Raw genomic sequence first — 19,273 nt, 5'->3', positions numbered from 1 at the left:
TGCACTCTAGTGGTGCACCCCAAGCTCAGTCAGACTGGTGATAGTCTCCACGTCCATCAGAATACCCTGAAACTCATATGCTCTACTTGCAGCATTTCCCAATGATAAAGCCAGTTGTAGTGCCTGTTTGAAGTCTAGTTGGGCATCTACTAGTCGGCGCTTTTGCATGGTTACATCCTTATCCCACATACCAAGTGGTCTCTCAGCATCTCATTAAGCACTAAACCAAAGTCATAAGCTTCTGCCAGTCTTCTTAACCTATTCAAAAATCCTGACATGGATTCCACTGGTTCTCGAACTGCTGAGTAAAACCAATAACATCTCAGAATTAGAGAAAGCTTGGGGTCATAATATTCATTGACTAAATCTGTCAACTCTTGAAAGGTTTTAGTTTTCAGTGCCTCAGGGTAAGTTAGGCTCATAGCAAGTGAAAAAGCTGCAGCTCCACAAGCTGTCAACAGAATTCTCGTTGCTTTCATCTACCCCAATGTCATTTACCTGGAAACATTAACACATTCTTTCCAAATACTGAGCCCAGTTGTTGACTGCAGGATCGAATGAGTAAATCTACCCAAATAATGGCATGACAACAGAAATGCTTACCCCAACTCAATAAAGACTGTTGCAAATGAATTTCCTCAGGAGGTTGCTTTTCTCTGATCACCACTGAGATAACTCCACAGAGGCTGGTACCCCATGCCTAAGACAGCCTTTATTTATACATGGAGAGTCCTTGACACTGATCAAGCTCCCTTACAGCCAGCTCTCAGAGTGAACAGAACCACTGACATGCCTGCTCCGCTCTGTCAGCATGGACTCCCTGACTGGACCAAAGTAACAGCCTCAATGAGGGGACTCTTATTCTATGAGGTCCATCTGGCTGATCTCATTACAATCACTACAGTGGAAGGTCACATTGCTGGAGTCAGGCAGGATGGCCCGTTTGAGATCAAAAATGAAGAGAAGAACACAAGTGAGTGGAACAGGAAGCTATAAGGCGGGTGATGGGGGACATCCATTGGACACAGAGCCAGTTGGCAGAAAAGTCCTTACCTTTGCCCATCGCTAGCTAACACAGTGAAAGATGCCAAACTGGACAACATACAACCACCTGTCCTAACATTGGATATATCTGAAGCAGTAGTGGGTTGAGGCCCCTACATGGTCACCAAGTGGTCAAATTTGGTCGAGTGTACAGGGAGACACAATCAGAACACCCATGGTCTTTTATGGGCTCCACAGTCCTGAAGGGATCTTAATCCAGCTCTATTTTCAATTCCAAATGCCAGATACTTCCATTAGTAGGTGGTAAATCTGAGGATTTGCCTTCCATCATTCTGTGCTGAAGCATTGATCCAGATAATAGGTTTCATCTAAAGCTCTAAGTCACAACAGTGTCATATTTTACCAGCTTCTGTTGTTTTACAATATCATCTTAATAACTGGAGTAACCATGATAGTGGATTCAGGACATGCAAGTTTTCAAGCCATTGTGAAAGGGGAGAGGTTCAATTTGTTGACAAATGATTTTGCATTGATACAGTGTGCGATGATGCTGTCATTTTAAAAAGGTTATTTTGTCTTTGGTTTTTTTTGAAGAGAGGTTATAAAAGCAGACTTGGCAAAGAGTCCAGTTTAACAATGGGAGGGGATGGGCCAGTTTTCTTTTTCATTTGTTTTGGCTGTAGCAGGCCCTAGATGTGAGAGTCCAGGAAATGCAAGCTTCAGTGTAGAATTCCACTGAGGTTTTGCTGAAATCTCTCCTTGGAGGTTGTTCCCTCCTGCCTGTAAGAATCTGTGTTTGAATTTTCCTTTTTGCCAAGGGGCATGTTTATGGGATGTTAACGGATTGCCACAGTTGATTAGCTAAGTTGCTTTATAGCGGGTCAGTTACATTTTCCAACAGTTAAGTTGTTCTAAATTTCATTTTCATTTGCTCATTTTCAACTATAGTTTTTAAGTAAATTTTGTTTTACTTCAAGCTGAGTGGTTTGACCAGTTGCGTCACACCTGGAACACCCAGTTCACTTGCCTTTCAGAGAAGAAAAGGTTAGGGTCTAGGCTGCCTTCTTAAAATATTTTGAGGGAGTCTAAAGTTAAAAATCACACAACACCAGGTTATAGTCCAACAGGTTTAATTGGAAGCGCCGCTCCTTCATCAGGTGGTTGTGGAGGACATAAGTGTCGTTCTTGATCTCAAAACTTTTCAAAGCGCCTCACCAGCAATGTAATGGAGAGCTTTTGTCCTGACAGAAAGGGGAAGCATGCTTGAAATGGGCAGGTGTTGGTCCAGACACAAGATAACCAAAAGCTTTGTGATTGAGCTGTTTAATTTTGTGATATGTTTTAGGAATGGCAGTTGAGGCATGTAATAAGCAGCTGAAAATGACTAATGAAAAGTTGGATGGACACTGCCAGACTAATTCCGAACCAATCATAGTGGACTCAAAGTATTCGTCACTATCATCAGTACTGACATGATGGACATGAATTTAGCAGCATTCTAATGAAGCATCAAAATTGTGAGAGTCAATGCAGAAGGACAACTGCTACTTGACACCATGCATACGTGTGTTTCACTGAGATGATTTGGTACTGCAATACAATTCAGGAGGTTTCAATAACCTTTTGGCACTCATCACAAACTGCACAATAAATTAGGAACACACATGGAGGAGGCTACCCCCCATCATTAGTTGTGAAATGCCTTTTACAATCAACGTGGAAACTGATAACACTTTAAAAAGAAATTTAAACACTCTAGTTCACAGCTAAAAGAATGAGATGGCAAGATTTCACTTTTTTTTGGTAACAAATGACTAAAAATGCATATTGACTCAACCTACTGCAGATAACTTAAACTTCAGACCACAGAGAGGAGCATGCCCCATTTTTATTTTATAAAACACTAAACTCTCGAGAGGATTACATTATTTATAGATAACACTCCACAATTACTTCCACATTCCAATGGGCTTACATTTCCCTATATCATAAAGTAGTAGCTGTGAGTAACAACGTCCAGGTGATTCTTGCCGTTTTCACAGGGTTTCCTAAGCCCATTACCAGCAGTAAAGCCAGTCTCAATGATTTAACCGCTTCCATCTTTGGGTGAATTTCCTGAAATTACTCAAATGGACGCAAGAGGAATAACTTTAATAAGAGACTGCTTTCCTCTTACACTTGACGGCAGTATTTAAAAAAATAACAAGTAGCCTCTTTTCTCTGTTAATGAGACAATTACACAGCGCTGATGTGAGATATCTACTGGATTGTAGGGAAGTCTGTAACCTGATTTCAAACATGGCTTTTTCTTCTGTCTTTCCCATTGCAATGTAAACCAAATTAGCCTTGTATCTAGATAGCAGTGCAGAGTATTTAATGTTAAGCCCAATTCTGTTCCATTTTGTAAGTAAGTAAATACAACTGTTTTATATCTAATACTTTCAATACTTTTCTTGGACTTTGGGAGATTCAAAATCTACGCATTGTGAACTCAGACTGTTGTAATTGACAACTATTGATACTGTACCCCATCAATCCTGTGACACAATCAGTGCTTCTCTTTAATCTTTAACTACTGCAGGTCTATTGTCAAACAGACTTCAGAACAGCTCACATGATCTCCGCTTCAAATTAAAGACGCAGGATGGAATCTTATAGTAGTCTGTAAGACAAACATTATGCTGAGATTTGTCACTGAATACTAGAAGTCTTCTGAGACCAGTTTCAAACATTGGAACCAACTTATTATACATTTTCCGCATCAGCCCCATGGCATGGCAAGTTTCATAAATAGGTTGTCAGCGAGAGGAGATTCTAGCTTGTTAAACACCTTATAGAGTCATAGAGATGTACAGCATGGAAACAGACCCTTAGGTCCAACCCATCCATGCCGACCAGATATCCCAACCTAATCGAGTCCTATCTGCCAGCATCCAGCCATATCCCTCCAAACCCTTCCTATTCATACACACAACCTAATGCCTTTTAAATGTTGCAATTTTACTAGCCTCCACCACTTCCTTTGGCAGCTCATTACATACATGTACCACCCTCTGTGTGAAAGGTTTGCCCCTTAGGTCTCTCTTACATCTTTCACCTCTCACCCTAAACCTATGACCTCTAGTTTGGGACTCCCCCACCCTAGGGAAAAGACTTTGTCTATTTATTCTATCCATGTCCTTCATAATTTTGTAAACCTCTATAACCTCACCCCTCATCCTCTGACGCTCCAGGGAAAACAGCCCCAGCCTGTTCAGCCTGTCCCTATAGCTCAAATCCTCCAACTCTGGCAACATCCTTGTAAATCTTTTCTGAACCCTTTCAATTTCACAACATCCTTCTGATAGGAAGGAGACCAGAATTGCAAGCAATATTCCAACAGTGGTCTAACCAATGTCCCGTACAGGCACAACATGACCTCCCAACTCCTGTACTCAATACTCTGACCAATACTCTGACCAATGCCTTCTTCACTGTCCTATCTATCTGCGGCTCCACTTTCAAGGAGCTATGAACCTGCACTCCAAGGTCTCTTTGTTCAGCAAAACTCCCTAGGACCTTACCATTAAGTGTATAAGTCCTGCTAAGATTTCCTTTCCAAAAATGCAGCACCTCGCATTTATCTGAATTAAACTCCATCTGCCACTTCTCAGCCCACTGGCCGATCTGATCAAGATTCTGCTGTAATCTGAGGTAACCTTCTTCGCTGCCCACTACACCTCCAATTTAACTCACATTATTGATATTCAGCTTCCTCAACAAATAAGCAAGATTTCAAGAATTATCGATATGGAAGTCCTGGCAACTTCAGTTTGTCACTTGTTCCAGATGATCTCCAAGTTGGATGCTGGGCACCAACATGTCATGCCACGTTCCATGGGCACCGGCCAAATTCAGCCCATGCCAATGGACGATGACATATGACATGTACCTTGTTAGAGCTCAAAGGAAAATGGAGGTCGATCTTCTCAATCAGATTTTTTCTTCAAGGTAGTGCCCTCGGTCCAAAAATGATGGTGGCAGAGTAACATCCCAGGAGCCCGGTGCTGGTCCATTCCATCCATTTTTTCTTTTTCTCTTCCTTCAATGCTGTCTTTAAAATGTACCCTGACCTCTCTTCTTGAGGCCAAGCACATTGGAGGCAAGATTTGATCCCCGCAGCAGCAGAGGGAGTCGGGTTGTGCTCCCAGTGGCAGGGAAGCGAATTTTGGCCTTGTGCACGGTGCAGGACTGGCATCTTCAACCAAGAGACAGCCACAACATGGCATCATTGGCAGAGGCAAGATGACGTCAAAGAATGGTGACAGGTTTCTGCAGTGTGCGAAGGGGATCGAGACTGGATGACTGCTTTGTGCTGATGCTGATCTCACGTCGGGCTGGATGATCCCGGATCCAGGCCCACAGATAAGCACTGAAGGAGGACTGTACTGCCGAACATCTAACTGTACTCCTTTATTTTTCTAGCTTCTTACTCTATATCTGGTTTATTTTTGTATTTCAGGAGAGTGGAGACATTGTACAACATTATTCACTGTATTTGTAACAAATGCATCCAACAAATACACAGGACAATAAACAAGTCAATCAATAAACCTTCATCAGCTACTTCAACAATGACCTTCCTTCCATCATAAGATCAGAAGTGGGGACATTTGCTGATGATTGCACAATGTTCTGCACCATCATGACTCAAAACTATTTTCAACCAACCTGTCTGGAAATGTTATGACACACCTTTAGGCAGAGCTGGGACTTGAATCTGGACCTTCTGGTATAGACTTGGGGATATTTTCACTCACTACAAGAATCCTCAGCTTCTATTATACACTCATTTTATTGAGCAAATAAAAAACAAGTTAACAAATTAAGTAATTAGTTGACAGTCTCTTCCAGAGACATTCTAACGAAACGAACCTTCAAAGCAAATTCACAAAATTATCTAATTTTTATATCCGCCCAAAATAAGTAATCACTCAATATTAATGTACTCTTCAACTTGACTATGCAATGGACAAATAATACCCCATTTTCCTTCTAATGAACACTGTCAGAATAGAGCTTTGGTAAACTTTAACTAAACAGAAGTAGTCTTTTCTCTCTCATAAGTTAATTTGTTTTCAGCAATGTTATGATGAAACCCTTGAAGCAATGGTAATTATAGATAAAAAGAGCAAAATTTGTTTTGGGTAATCACCAAAATGGATGACAACAACTCATCAGTGCTTTTTACTTCTGCCTAATTCTCTGTGTGAAATGTAAATCAGGTTGTCAATTTGCTGTTGCCCATTTTACACATGAATTATACTTCCAAGTTGTCTGCGATCACTTTTAAAACATCTTGCTCACCCTTTCACTCCTATCTACAATTTATTTTTACAAATAACCAGAGTAAAATCGACAACACACTTAATCCTAAATCAAAAATTAAATTCAAATAGCAAAACACCCTCAGAAAAAGTGAGTTCAAGGCTGAGATTTTATCTTCAATTAAAACTCTTAATCCGACAGCATATTGTAGCATCTGAATGTATTCCTACATTAAAATTCTCTGACAGAAATCCATCATTCTCCTTGTAGTCAATATATTAAAGAGTCAGCACTGACAGAGGAAGAAATCATTAACTCTATCACAATGCACATAAATTCTGAAACCAAAGCTGTCTAAAGGAAATAACATTGAATGTATAAAATTTGACAGTCTCAGTTGTTCTTAAGATTCTAAATGCTAAAACATAATCTTGCTAAAAGTGCATCCATTTACTAAGGTGAGAATCCAGGATTATAGAATGTCACGAAAACCAGAAAGGCACTAACCTGGACTGCATGTTTAGGTGCTTGTGGAGAGGGAATTGTCAGTCTGAATCCTGAATCAGCTGATGGGATATTGTTTTAATAATGGCCATCAATGTTCAGTTGTTTATCTCTGGAGGAAAAGAAAAAGGGACATAAATTATGCTTTAAGATCTATAATAAATTTAATCCAACATTCTTGGAATCCAATAGAAAAGAGCAAAAGCAACCAAAATGAAACACAGAGGCATAAGTTTTCAGGTAAAGGAATGAACAACCAGACATCTGACCTGTTTTTTGATAATTGCCGGAGACAACCATGAGTACGTATAGTGATCTAGTGCTGACACTGAAGTTATAGGTGGCCTTGCAGCAGCTGACCCTGCTCCACTGTAGCACTCTGCTGACCTGGAACTTGTCCATGATTATTGCCAGGTCGGCATAATGCAAAGTGTAAAGAAATCTTGGTGTGTGACTCAAATATGCTATGTCAGCTACAGTGTACCTTTGTATGTTTTGTTTTCTTCAGTGTTACTGCAAATACACATATTGGATGAGGGCACCTCAGACAGGTTTCCAGCAACATGATTGGTCAAGCACATACACATCGACGTGACGCTACTGATAATGTTATCCTCTTTTCTTTTGGGAACAAGATCCAATGCATACACTTTTGACATACCAAAGAAAGTAAGTGTTGGCATTTCATTACACAGCATCATGTCCTCTGGGTGTCCTACACTGTTTTGCAACCAACACGTTAAATGCAGTCACAAGTAAGCATCAGACAGTTAATGTACACCACAGAAAGGAAAAGGATGACCAGCTACAATGTGTTGTATGTTGTATGTTGGTTCGGGGAAAAACATTAATCCATGTTATTTACTAAATTGTGCCATGGATATTTTACTAACCTCCAAAAGAGTAAGTCTTGGTTGAATTTCTAATGCTGACAATGCAACACTACCTCATTGTCATGTGATCAAGTCTGAACTTGCAACCTTCCGGCTGAGAAGTAAACATTTAAATCAGCTGAACAAAGCTGAGAAAGTGACATTTGTTCCTGCCCTATCCTCAGATGAGACAGAGTACTGGAAGGTGGGTAGAGAGATATTATGCGGCTTGTCTACCATCTCTCTATCAGTCATTCCAGTTTATCCATTCTTCTGATTGGGAAATAACTAGCACAAAGGGTCACACAAACGTAATTGTCAGCAGACAAAAAAAACAAAATAAAAAGTTTTTCTCTAAAAAATGTTCCTTTGAAATGCTCCAGGCCTCTCTGCCTTCATTTATTCTGATTGCGCTTTAGACTGAACATCCATCTCAAGTGCTTATGAGGAAATTGCATGGAGGATGTCTCCAACTCCACTATCAATTTTTAAAAATGAAACATCTGCTTGCACTGAATGGCAGCTGCTGCCAACCAACCAAACATGCTCACCACAAATCTCCCCAGGACACAGGATGTAGGGACTGGGATCATCACTCAATTTCAATTTATATCTATGGACAACAAAGACTAAAATTAGCTCTACGTAATTTGAGAGCTGTAAGGAAATCCAAGATAAAATGTATTATACTGTAGCATGTCGATGTAATCAATTTGATTGCAAGATGCTCCGGTATCTAGAGTTTGCTAGAAAATAACTGAGGGATACAGCTAATCCAAACAGAACCAGGCACAAAAAAATTAACACTATAATTGGGTCACTGATTACTTCTGCATTATGGCCAAGGATAAAATAAACATCTTAGGGGCTCTTGTGGGGCCGAGGGTGTCTCTATTCCTCCAGGAGACCCGGGTTGAAGTCCCACCTCTGGAGGAGGTGTGTGATAGCATCTCTGAACAGCTCGATGTGAAAACATCTGAAACAAGAGATTTAAGCTCTTCCATATTGTGCTTAAGTTTATCAAAGTGCAACATGAGGCTAGCAGCTGTGTGGTAGCAAGATCATCACAGATGAGATAAATTAACACAGTTTGACATCAAATTATTGTCTAAAATAAAAGCGTTTCTTGAAAAGCTTCAAGCCAGATTGCAGAATGTAGTGAATGGTTAAATAAATCAATCTAGGACATATGGCTAAAATGTGAACTATCATCAAATACAAGGCATCCGTTTTGCAGATAGATATGTCGGTTTAAAAGGCTTTTTTTTCAAATTATAGATACCATAATGTCAGAATTATAAGTAAATTTGTGATGAAATCGACTTTTACAGCCATATTTCAAACATAAAATTAGATGCTTTTCCAAGTAATCCATTGATAAAATCTCATAAGTAGTTGCTCTAATCCAGTGGCAGAAAGTCATTGAAGCAGTGTAGAGTGGGGTTATATTCTGAGTCCATGCAGAATTTCTGTTGTAGTTGATTCCAAGGAAATTGTATGGGAAATTGAAAATTATAATGTACAATTCCTTTCTGTCTGGAACCATCTAAACAAAAACATCTAACATTGGAGAATTCAGAATCATTTAACCCTATTAGTCACCTTAAACCTATTAGTAGAATGAGGAGGTGTTGGACTGGGATCGACAAAGTTAAAAATCACTTAACTACAGGTTATCGTCCGACAGGTTTATTTGGAAGCACAAGCCTTTGCAGCTCCTTCATCAGGCAGTTATTGGGGCAGCATTATAAGACCTTGATCCTGGCATGGAGTGCATGGGGAAACTGCAAGAATTGTTCATGTCTGCCTGGTACAAAATGGGAAAGTGGCCTGGTCGTGGTTAACAAGGGAGATTAGGGACAGTATTAGATCCAAGGGAGGTACATACAAATTGGCCAAAAAGAACCCAAGACTCAGAACTGAGAGCAGATTTCAGCAAAGGAGGACAAGAGGATTGATAAAGAGGGGAAATTAGAGTACTAGATAAGCTTGCAGGGAAGATGCAAATTGATTGAAAAAGCTTCTTTTGGTATATGAAGTTAAAAAGTTTAGTAAAAACAAATATAGGATCCTTCGAATCAGACTCAGGAAAAATTATAAAGAAATGACAAATTAATTACATTCATATTTCGCATGTCTTCCCAAAGGAGGACGCAAATAATATTCTAAAAATGTTTCAGAACACGTGATCTATTGCAAGAGGGAAAGTAAGGAAATCATTATTGATAGGAAATGGTGTGGGAGAGGTTAATGGGATGAAAGGCCTACAAGCTAATAATTTACATCGCAGCGTACTGAAGGAAGCTGTCCCTAGAAACACAGGCTATATTGATGGTCATCTTTCAAGTTTCTACAGACTGCAGTTCTTGGGGCCCAGCTATTCAAAATATATGTTGGTGGATGAGATGAAGGAAAAGGGTAAGGGGAATTAGGGGGTACGGGTATAAACTGTGAGAACAGAGATGCTTCAGTGTGATTTTGACAAGTTGAGCAAATGGCAAACACACAACAGATGAAGTTTAATGTGGACAAATATGAAGTTATCCAGTTGGCAGGAAAAACAGGAACACTGATTACTACGTGAATGGTAATAGATTGGAAAAGGGGGAGGTGCCATGAAACCTAGGTGTCCCTATACACCAGTCACTGAAGGCAAACATGCAGACAGTGAAGATGACAAATGATGTGTTAGCCTTCATAAAGAGAGGATCTGAGTATATGATCCAGGTGTCTTGCTACAATTGTCCAGGGGCTTAGTGAGACTACACATGGCGTATTGTGTGTAGTTGTGTGAGGGAGAATGTTTTGCCCATGTAGTAAGTGCAGCAAAGGCTTATCAGACTGATTCAGACCTGGGATAGCAGAATTGATGTATGAGAAAAAAAAGAGGCTGGATCAGTTAGCACTGTGGAGGTGAGGCCGAGTGGTATTATCGCTGAACTATCAATCCAGAGACTCAGGTAATGTTCCCTGGACCCTGGTTTCAATCATGCTCTGGCAGATGGTGATCTGAATTCAATAAATTAAAATCTGGCATCAAAGATTGATGTCCATGAAAACTGTTGTCAATTGTTGTAAAAACCCACCTCGTTCACTAATGTCCTTTCGGGAAGGAAACTGCCATCCTTACCCGGTCGGCCTTACGCTTGACTCGAGACCCAAAGCAATGTGATTGACTCTTAACTGCCCTCTGGACAATTGGGGATTGACAATAAATTCTGGGCTAGCCAGCAATGCCCACATCCTGTGAATGAATATTAAGAAAAATATCCACTGGAGTTTAGAAGAATGAGGTGGTTGGGGGGGTGGGGTGGGGGGGGGGGGAGGTGGAATCTTATAGAAACCTTTAGAATTCTAAAAGATTAGGAACGGTAAATGTAAAAAGAATGTTCCCAATAACCAGGAAACCTAGAAACAGGGGTCACAATCTAAGGATATGGGGTAAGCCATATAGGACTAAGATGAAGAGAAATTTCTTAATCCAGACAGCGGTGAACATGTGGAATTCTGTCACAGAAATGGTTGAGGCCAAAACACAATGTTTTCAAGATGATGCTAAATCCAGTTCTTAAGATGAAATGGATCAAAGGATATAGGTGAAAGCAGGAACAGCTATGATCACACTGAATGGCAGCACAGGCTCGAAGGGCCGAATGGCCTACTCCTGTTCTTATTTTCTGTGTTTCTACATTTGTAAGACTAACTCGTGAAATAAGGCTGACTGAAAACTAACAGTGAATAAAGCATAATTTGAAACAATCAAAAAAATTCTGTACCATTGAATGTGCCACAAAGTAAAGGACCAGATAATTTCACCTCTTCTCAGAAAACTACTGACATGTTAGTTTTTCCTAACAGGCATTAAGCAGGATGGAAACTCTGGCCGACTGAAGTCAATGAGATAAATTTTAACTTGCAGTAGTGTGAGAATTTGACGTCTGTGCGCGGCGGTGCTTATTGTGGAAAGCTAATCAAGAAGTTAGTTCCCAACTTTAAAGCTGCCTTGTTGTGTGATTGTGTGCTCTCCACAGTGTCTGTGCTCAAAACAAGCTTCCGACAAGCTCTGTCCACACTGTAAAAGTACAGTTAGAGCATTCTCCTTTAAATCACACATTCTCTGCCTCTCCAGCAGTATCCTGGGCATTGCCCATCTCTGTGGAACAGCATCTTGCACAGCAGTGCTTAGTATACCCTATTACGTAAAGTGTGGATTCTCCAATTCTCTCACTTGCACACCATTCGCTGTGTTGCTCAGTTATATGCAAGTCACCAGGTGAAAACTCATCTCTCTTCCTTACAGATCTCAACAAAGTGCAAGGGCCTCAGCGGATGCATGAACAGCCAAGTCCTGTAACCATCTCCTCAGAGGCAGAGGAACCACTTAAAGATATGAAAGGCTCGTAAGAGATGAAAGGAATGAATTTGAACATGGGATTTTAATTGATCAGATGCACTTCTTGTATTCATTGGTAACATCAAGTTAGAATGAATATTACTTGCCATATAATATGGTCAGTTGCAAGTAGTAAAGGCCTCAATTTCCAACAACCAAAAATTCAAATCTCCAGTGATGCTCAATTCCTCCTCCTTTTCAGTTATCACTTGTGAGATTTGTAAAGGCCCAACTTTAGCTCTGCAGTTCTCCTTTGTGTTATACTTTATTTAGCAACAAGGGAAAGACGAGGTCTCTTTCCAGGAATAATGTTGAACTGACTGATGGACAACATCTTTTGAGAGTCACTATGAGGGAGAGGCATTTGCTTGCAAATGGTGAATATGTCAGTAGAGGTTAAGCAGATGGGGATGTGAGGAAGTAAACATCGAGAGAAGGATTGATGCAACTGCACAATTAGTTGGTATGAGGACTGATGTGTTGGATCAGGAGTAGGAAGACATTTTAAAGGTTTGGGATAGTACAAACATTTTCAGGTCATTGAATGTGACACATGGCCTACTCTTCCTGTTTTATTTAGTTCATTAAAACACTTGCAATATTGAATTCAGGCCTGTTGCTGGTCACGTTTTCTATCTCTGACTATGTTTCATCGGTCGTCTTTTTCCCCTCAGTAGGGAATAGCATATTCTTGAGGATTCTTACAGTCTCTAGGTTTGTGCACTTCAATCTGTTATTTCTGTGTGTCCTGCTCCCAACTCAGGAATCCATTCAATTTCATCCTCACTTTTCCCACTTTCACTTTAATTAGAGACTACAGTCAGTTATAGAGTCATAGAGACGGACAGCATAGAAACAGACCCTTTGGTTCAACCCGTCCATGCCGACCAGATATCCCAACCCAACCTAGTCTCACCTGCCAGCACTCGGCCCATATTCCTCCAAACCCTTCCTATTCATACACCCATCCAAATGCCTCTTAAATGTTGCAATTGTACCAGCCTCCACCACTTCCTCTGGCAGCTCATTCCATACACATACCACCCTCTGCGTGAAAAAGGTGCCCCGTAGGTCTCTTTTATATCTTTCCCCTCTCACCCTAAACCCTCTAGTTCTGGACTCTCCGACCCCAGGGAAAAGACTTTGCCTATTTACCCTATCCATGCCCCTCATAATTTTGTTAAATTCTCTAAGGTCACCCCTCAGCCTCCGACGCTCCAGGGAAAACAGCCCCAGCCTGTTCAACCTCTCCCTGTAGCTCAAATCCTTCAACTGTGGCAACATCCTTGTAAAACTTTTCTGAACCCTTTCAAGTTTCACAACATATTTCTGATAGGAAGGAGACCACAATTGCACGCAATATTCCAGTGATCTAACCAATGTCCTGTACAGCCGCAACATGACCTCCTAACTCCTGTACTCAATATTCTGACCAATAAAGGAAAGCATACCAAACGCCTTCTTCACTATCCTATCTACCTGCAACTCCACTTTCAAGGAGCTATGAGTCTGCACTCCAAGATCTCTTTGTTCAGCAACACTCCCTAGGACCTTCCCATTAAGTATATAAGTCCTGCTAAGATTTGCTTTCCCAAAATGCAGCACCTCACATTTATCTGAATTAAACTCCATCTGCCACTTCTCAGCCCAGTGGCCCATCTGGTCAAGATCCTGTTGTAGTCTGAGGTAACCCTCTTCGCTGTCCACTACACCTCCAATTTTGGTGTCATCTGAAAACTTACTAACTGCACCTCTTATGCTCACATCCAAATCATTTGTGTAAGTGACAAAAAGTAGAAGACCCAGCACCAATCCTTGTGGCACTCCATTGGTCACAGGCCTCCAGTCTGAAAAACAACCCTCCACCACCACCCTCTGTCTTCTACCTTTGAGACAGTTGTGTATCCAAATGGCTCATTCTCCCTGTATTCCGGGACATCTAATCTTGGTAATCAGTCTCCCATGGGGAACCTTGTTGAACACCTTACTGAAGTCCATATAGATCACATCTACCGCTCTGCCCTCATCAATCCTCTTTGTTACTTCTTCAAAAAACTCAATCAAGTTTGTGAGACATGATTTCCCACGCACAAAGCCATGTTGACTATCCCTAATCAGTCCTTGCCTTTCCAAATACATGTACATCCTGTCCCTCAGGATTCCCTCCAACAACTTGCCCACCACTGACATCAGGCTCACTGGTTTATAGTTCCCTGGCTTGTCCTTACCACCCTTCTTAAACAGTGGCACCACATTAGCCAACCTCCAATATTCTGGCATCTCACCTGTGACTATCGATGATATAAATATCTCAGCAAAAGGGCCAGCAATCACTTCTCTAGCTTCCTAAAAAGTTCTAGGGTACACTTGATCAGGTCCTGGGGATTTATCCACTTTTATGCGTTTCAAGACATCCAGCACTTCCTTCTCTGTAATATGGACATTTTGCAAGATGCCACCATCTATTTCCCTACAGTCTATATCTTCCATATCCTTTTCAACAGTAAATACTCATTTAGTATCTCCCCCATTTTCTGTGGCTCCACACAAAGGTCGCCTTGCTGATCATTGAGGGGCCCTATTCTCTAGGAGAAAGTGAGGATTGCAGATGCTGGAGATCAGAACTGAAAAATGTGTTACTGGAAAAGCGCAGCAGGTCAGGCAGCATCCAAGGAGCAGGAGAATTGACATTTTGGGCATAAGCCCTTCTTCAGAAATTAGGAAGGTGTGCCAAGCAGGCTAAGATAAAAGGTAGGGAGGAGGGACTTGGGGGAGAGGCATTGGGAATGCGATAGATGAAAGGAGGTTAAGGTGAGGGTGATAGGCTGGAGAGGGGGTGGGGGCGGAGAGTCGGGAAGAAGATTGCAGGTCAAGAAGGCGGTGCTGAGTCCGAGTGTTGGGACTGAGATAAGGTGCGGGGAGGGGAAATGAGGAAGCTGGAGAAATCTGCATTCATCCCTTGTGGTTGGAGGGTTCCTAGGCAGAAGATGAGGCGCTCTTCCTCCAGGCGGCGTGTTGCCATGGTCTTACGATGGAGGAGGCCAAGGACCTGCATGTCCTTAGCGGAGTGGGAGGGGGAGTTAAAGTACCAATATGTCCAACATCAGCACTGCTTCTTGCCAAGTGTATTTAATGAAAACCCATTCTTTAAGAACACCACAAACTGCTTAGAACTTAACATTACATTATTGAAAAGCCATTGCAATATACAAAAGCATGCAGATTACATTGGTCATATTGGTTGTCCAATCTGGCATTCCACTCAGGAAACAACTTAATTAATATTCCAAATAGTTTGGGTTTTCTTCAGATTGAATACTTGTGAACTGAAGCTAGTGTTATACCATGTTGTAACACTAGTTTAAAATATTACTGGCTGAATGCAGTTTACTTTTCACACATATTGTTTCTTCTTTTCCCTGTTAAAATGGCCTTTTATTTTTCTCATTTCATTCGACAATCGTTCTGGTTATTCTTTTACCATTAGTGCTCCAACAACCTTACTCTGATCTGGCTATACTGTGGTGAATAATAAATTAAAAAAAATTGTACATTGTGTTTGTTAATTGTATTACTAATTCCTTTTTGACAATTAAATTGATTTTTTTTTGCTGACTGTATTTTCTTCCTTATGATCACTACAAAATTTCTGCACACACTCAAATACCTCACTGAATTAGCTTCGACAGGTCATCTACTCAAATTAGAATGGGAGACAGGAGTTGGTGTAGCTCACATAAAACAGCAGTATGCAAAATCATGAATCACGACAGTAGTTTTGTTAAAATACCATTGATTGACACGGTCCCTTCTTATGAAGTTTTCCCTGAATTTCAAATGTTATTCAAATGTGTAGAAACTAAAAAGAAATTGACAGCAAGCTCACTCAAAGGCTTCAGTTGTGAAAAGACAAGTTCATAGCACTTCATCCCGAGAGAGCTCCTAATCGAAGTAAGATAGCAACACCCAAAAGGGAAGCAGTAAAAGTAGTGGCTGTGATATTTCTAAAAGAACATGTTAAATAGAACCACAACACAATGTTTTAAAAACATCAATGTGTTTATCTGAAAGAAGAAAATTCAGGTTAAATATCAATGGGAAGAAAGATAAAAGAGAAGTTACCACAGACAAAAGCTGGCAGGAGAATAAGAGGAGGATCATTCAGGCAAAGCTATAAACGAAACGAAAATAACTTGTGCAATAACATGGACAAAATTACACGTCAGTACACTGCAAGCCGTCCTAAGCACCAGTTTAAAATTCTTCAACATTCCTGAAGGCAAGCTGGTTACATGAATGAAAAGAGGCCCACATAGAATGTGAATGAACACAGTAAGATTAAGAATAAGTTTTACCTTATTCCAGCCAAGTGAAGTCCACCTTCCCAATATAGAATGTTGCAATTCATGAAATGATGTCTGGTAGCAGACTAAATATATTTTCTTTCTGAATATCAATAGTTCTTTTTGATCCCTACTGGCTTGATGCTAGGAAGATTTACATTGTTCTATGTTACCCTCAGTCAACCTCCTCGAACTAGCTGTGATTGTGTTTCTGTCTGTTGGACAGGAAGCCAAGGATTGACTTCCTCCCAGATCTTATGAGCCAGGGATTGGTCAGTAAAGGAACCTAGTAAACCAGAAGCTTCCCAGATAACAGAGGGTTTCTTTTTTTCACCCCTGCCATGCCTCCTGCATCAGTAAGTTATCTGTCCTGGATGGATACATTAATCTTTATATCTCAACCCTACGTTTGCAAGTAACTCAATCCTGACACAAAAGATGCACAGCTTCACTGGACTATTTAAATGGGCCTCCATTTTCTCAGGAGGATGTGGAGTTAACAATCTAGTTCACTTAGATTTAATATATATTTCCTGAACCTTTTGGCTGCTGAGAGAACTTTATTTCCTTGTGTGCTAAATTTGACTTACCTTCACCATGTTGGTACAAATTACATCAAATTCCATCTACAATGATATAGTCAGAGAACCTATATTTTGACAGGAACAAATTTATAAAAGACTGATATACTTTGCATTGAGCTGCATTCAGAATACAGCAAAGTGCGTTGTTCAACTCAACTCGACTGCACTCCATATGTGCCTCCCTGCACCCTATTCCACCATACTTGACATCAAATCCTTCTACTCCTTTCTCCTTCAAGCTAATAGAGTTTAGGCTTTAAATAAATCTTTATCATTTGCCTTGTCTGCACCTTCTGAGAGAATTGTCCACATTCTTGCCACAATTTCTCCTAAATTTTCAAATGAATTTAGTAATAATGATTTTGGTAATTTTTTTAATCCTCTTTAGGTTCTTTGGAGACACTCTGTTCCTTGTTTGCAGGTCAGTTCTTTCCACCCAGCAGCAATCGACTTCCAAACGGGAATTGTCACTTGTTCAAAAAATGACAACACGCTGAGGAGTACTGAGCAGGTCTACTTGCATGAAAAGCATTTTATGTGCACCCATCAGAACACACCTCTACAGTTGAATAGAACCATCTCTCTGAGGGAGGCAATTAGTGTTGATGGAGGCTTCACTTACAAAAATAAAAACCATCAGGCAACTGACAGTATCATTGTAATGTGGGAATTAATGATCTAAGTATGATGTTAAATGATTTTTCAACAATACTTCAAAAGAGATTTAGTTGGTTAATTTATTACATTGCTGCACCACATCACTAAACAATACTTGCCATGGTTTAGTACAAGTGCGTGCCTCAAATTGCAAGCAACATCTGGAAGATGAAGGTAGTCTCTTTGGAGGTTAATGATCAATATAACATGATCGAGATTTAGAAATATCATTTAGTAGCCAGATACTTTATTTTAAATAGCTTACTTGAAGGAAATGAAGACACAGTTCAAACAAATTAGAATAGAGTGGATTTTTTGGCACTCCATTAAAGCAAACATTTTTTAAACAATGCCTGACATTGAGTGATGCATAGTTATCAAATCTCATAACACGATTAAGTGAAACTATTCAATTGCTTTAAAGGGAAACCTAAGGTGGACAATAAACTCTGGCCTAGCCAGAGACACCCACATCCCATAAATGAACCGAGAATAAACAATTCCCGCTGCTTCTTCCAGATTCTCTTATTTACTTACACTTTTCTCAATCCACTAACACTTTTTTTTTTCAAATGGTCCATTGTGACTACAAATTTCTTTCTAATTAGATATGCATTTTACAAAACTTACCAGGGATTTCAGCATAGATTCGATGGGCTAAGTTTTACCAGAAATCGGCAAAATATCATTTTTGTTGAGGATTTCTCTCTGCACACCCCAGCAAGTGTTATCATCACAAAGTCACCTCATTAACTAGATAACACACTATTGTGCCTCACTTATACAATACTAACCCAAACTTCCCAATCATCATAGGCCCAAGTACTCACCACTGCCAGGTGTCACTTCTGTCAAGCTTGGGCATACAGAGCTGACCTACATAGTTCAACTGATGTCCCCAGAAATGGCAGATAAAGGGAAATTGGCATTCTGCTTTGCATACAGGGACCTGAAACTCCTGATTGATGCTGTAGCCAAAGCCAGCCTGGTCTAAGTACTGGGTGTTCAAGAAAACGACAATTACCAAGGAAATAGTACTGAGTAAATTATTTGAATTGTGAGTTGGTGAACAACAAAAATAGTTTCTTCCTGCCTGGCAGAACAGAGCAGTGTCCAAACTATGGCTTATAAAGCAAGTTACAGTGAGTATTAACTGTAAAATTTGGCAAGAAGAAATAATAGAACTGAGGATTGGGAACAGTTAAGAAGGCAGCAAAAGGGAACCAAGTCATTGATAAAGAAGAGAAAAGTAGAGTATTGGGGTGAGCTTGCAGAGAACATAAGAACTGACTGAACAAGCTTCTATGGCTGTGTAAAGAAGAAAAGATTGGTGAATAGGTCCCCTACAGACAGAAATGGGCAAATTTATAAGGGGAAACAAAGAAGTGGCCGACCATCTACGTTAATACTTCACTTCTGCTTTGACAATGAATGACATGAATAACATGCCAGAAATGATGGGAAAAACAGGGTTTAATGAGGGGGAGCAACTGAAGCAATTTTGTATGAGTAGAGAAACAGTGTTGTAGAAATTAATTGATGGAGGACTGATAAATCCCGAGGGCTTGATAATGTACATCCCAAAGCACTTAAGGAAAAGGCTGTAAA

General features: G+C 40.3%; 1 protein-coding gene across 3 annotated transcripts in view; it reads right to left on the bottom strand.

Annotated features, from left to right (window-relative positions):
* Positions 1–19,273, bottom strand: part of LOC122563237 (neuron navigator 1) — a 653,551-nt gene that overhangs the window by 490,755 nt on the left and 143,523 nt on the right. For 2 of the 3 annotated variants that reach the window (XM_087973627.1, XM_087973629.1), the window contains one exon: positions 6,820–6,928. In XM_087973627.1, the coding sequence (XP_087829753.1) occupies positions 6,820–6,830 (11 nt within the window). In that variant the 5' untranslated portion in view covers positions 6,831–6,928. Of the gene's footprint in view, positions 1–6,819; positions 6,929–16,436; positions 16,456–19,273 lie in introns of those variants that run through there. The other variant, XM_087973628.1, reaches the window with a different exon arrangement.

Source organism: Chiloscyllium plagiosum, unplaced genomic scaffold (assembly GCF_037043375.1).
Source record: "Chiloscyllium plagiosum isolate Xiang-an unplaced genomic scaffold, Cpla_swu_hap1 HiC_scaffold_26, whole genome shotgun sequence".
Classification (NCBI taxonomy): domain Eukaryota; kingdom Metazoa; phylum Chordata; class Chondrichthyes; order Orectolobiformes; family Hemiscylliidae; genus Chiloscyllium; species Chiloscyllium plagiosum.
The sequence above is the reverse complement of the archived record's forward strand: the minus strand, read 5'-3'. Positions and strand labels throughout refer to the sequence as shown.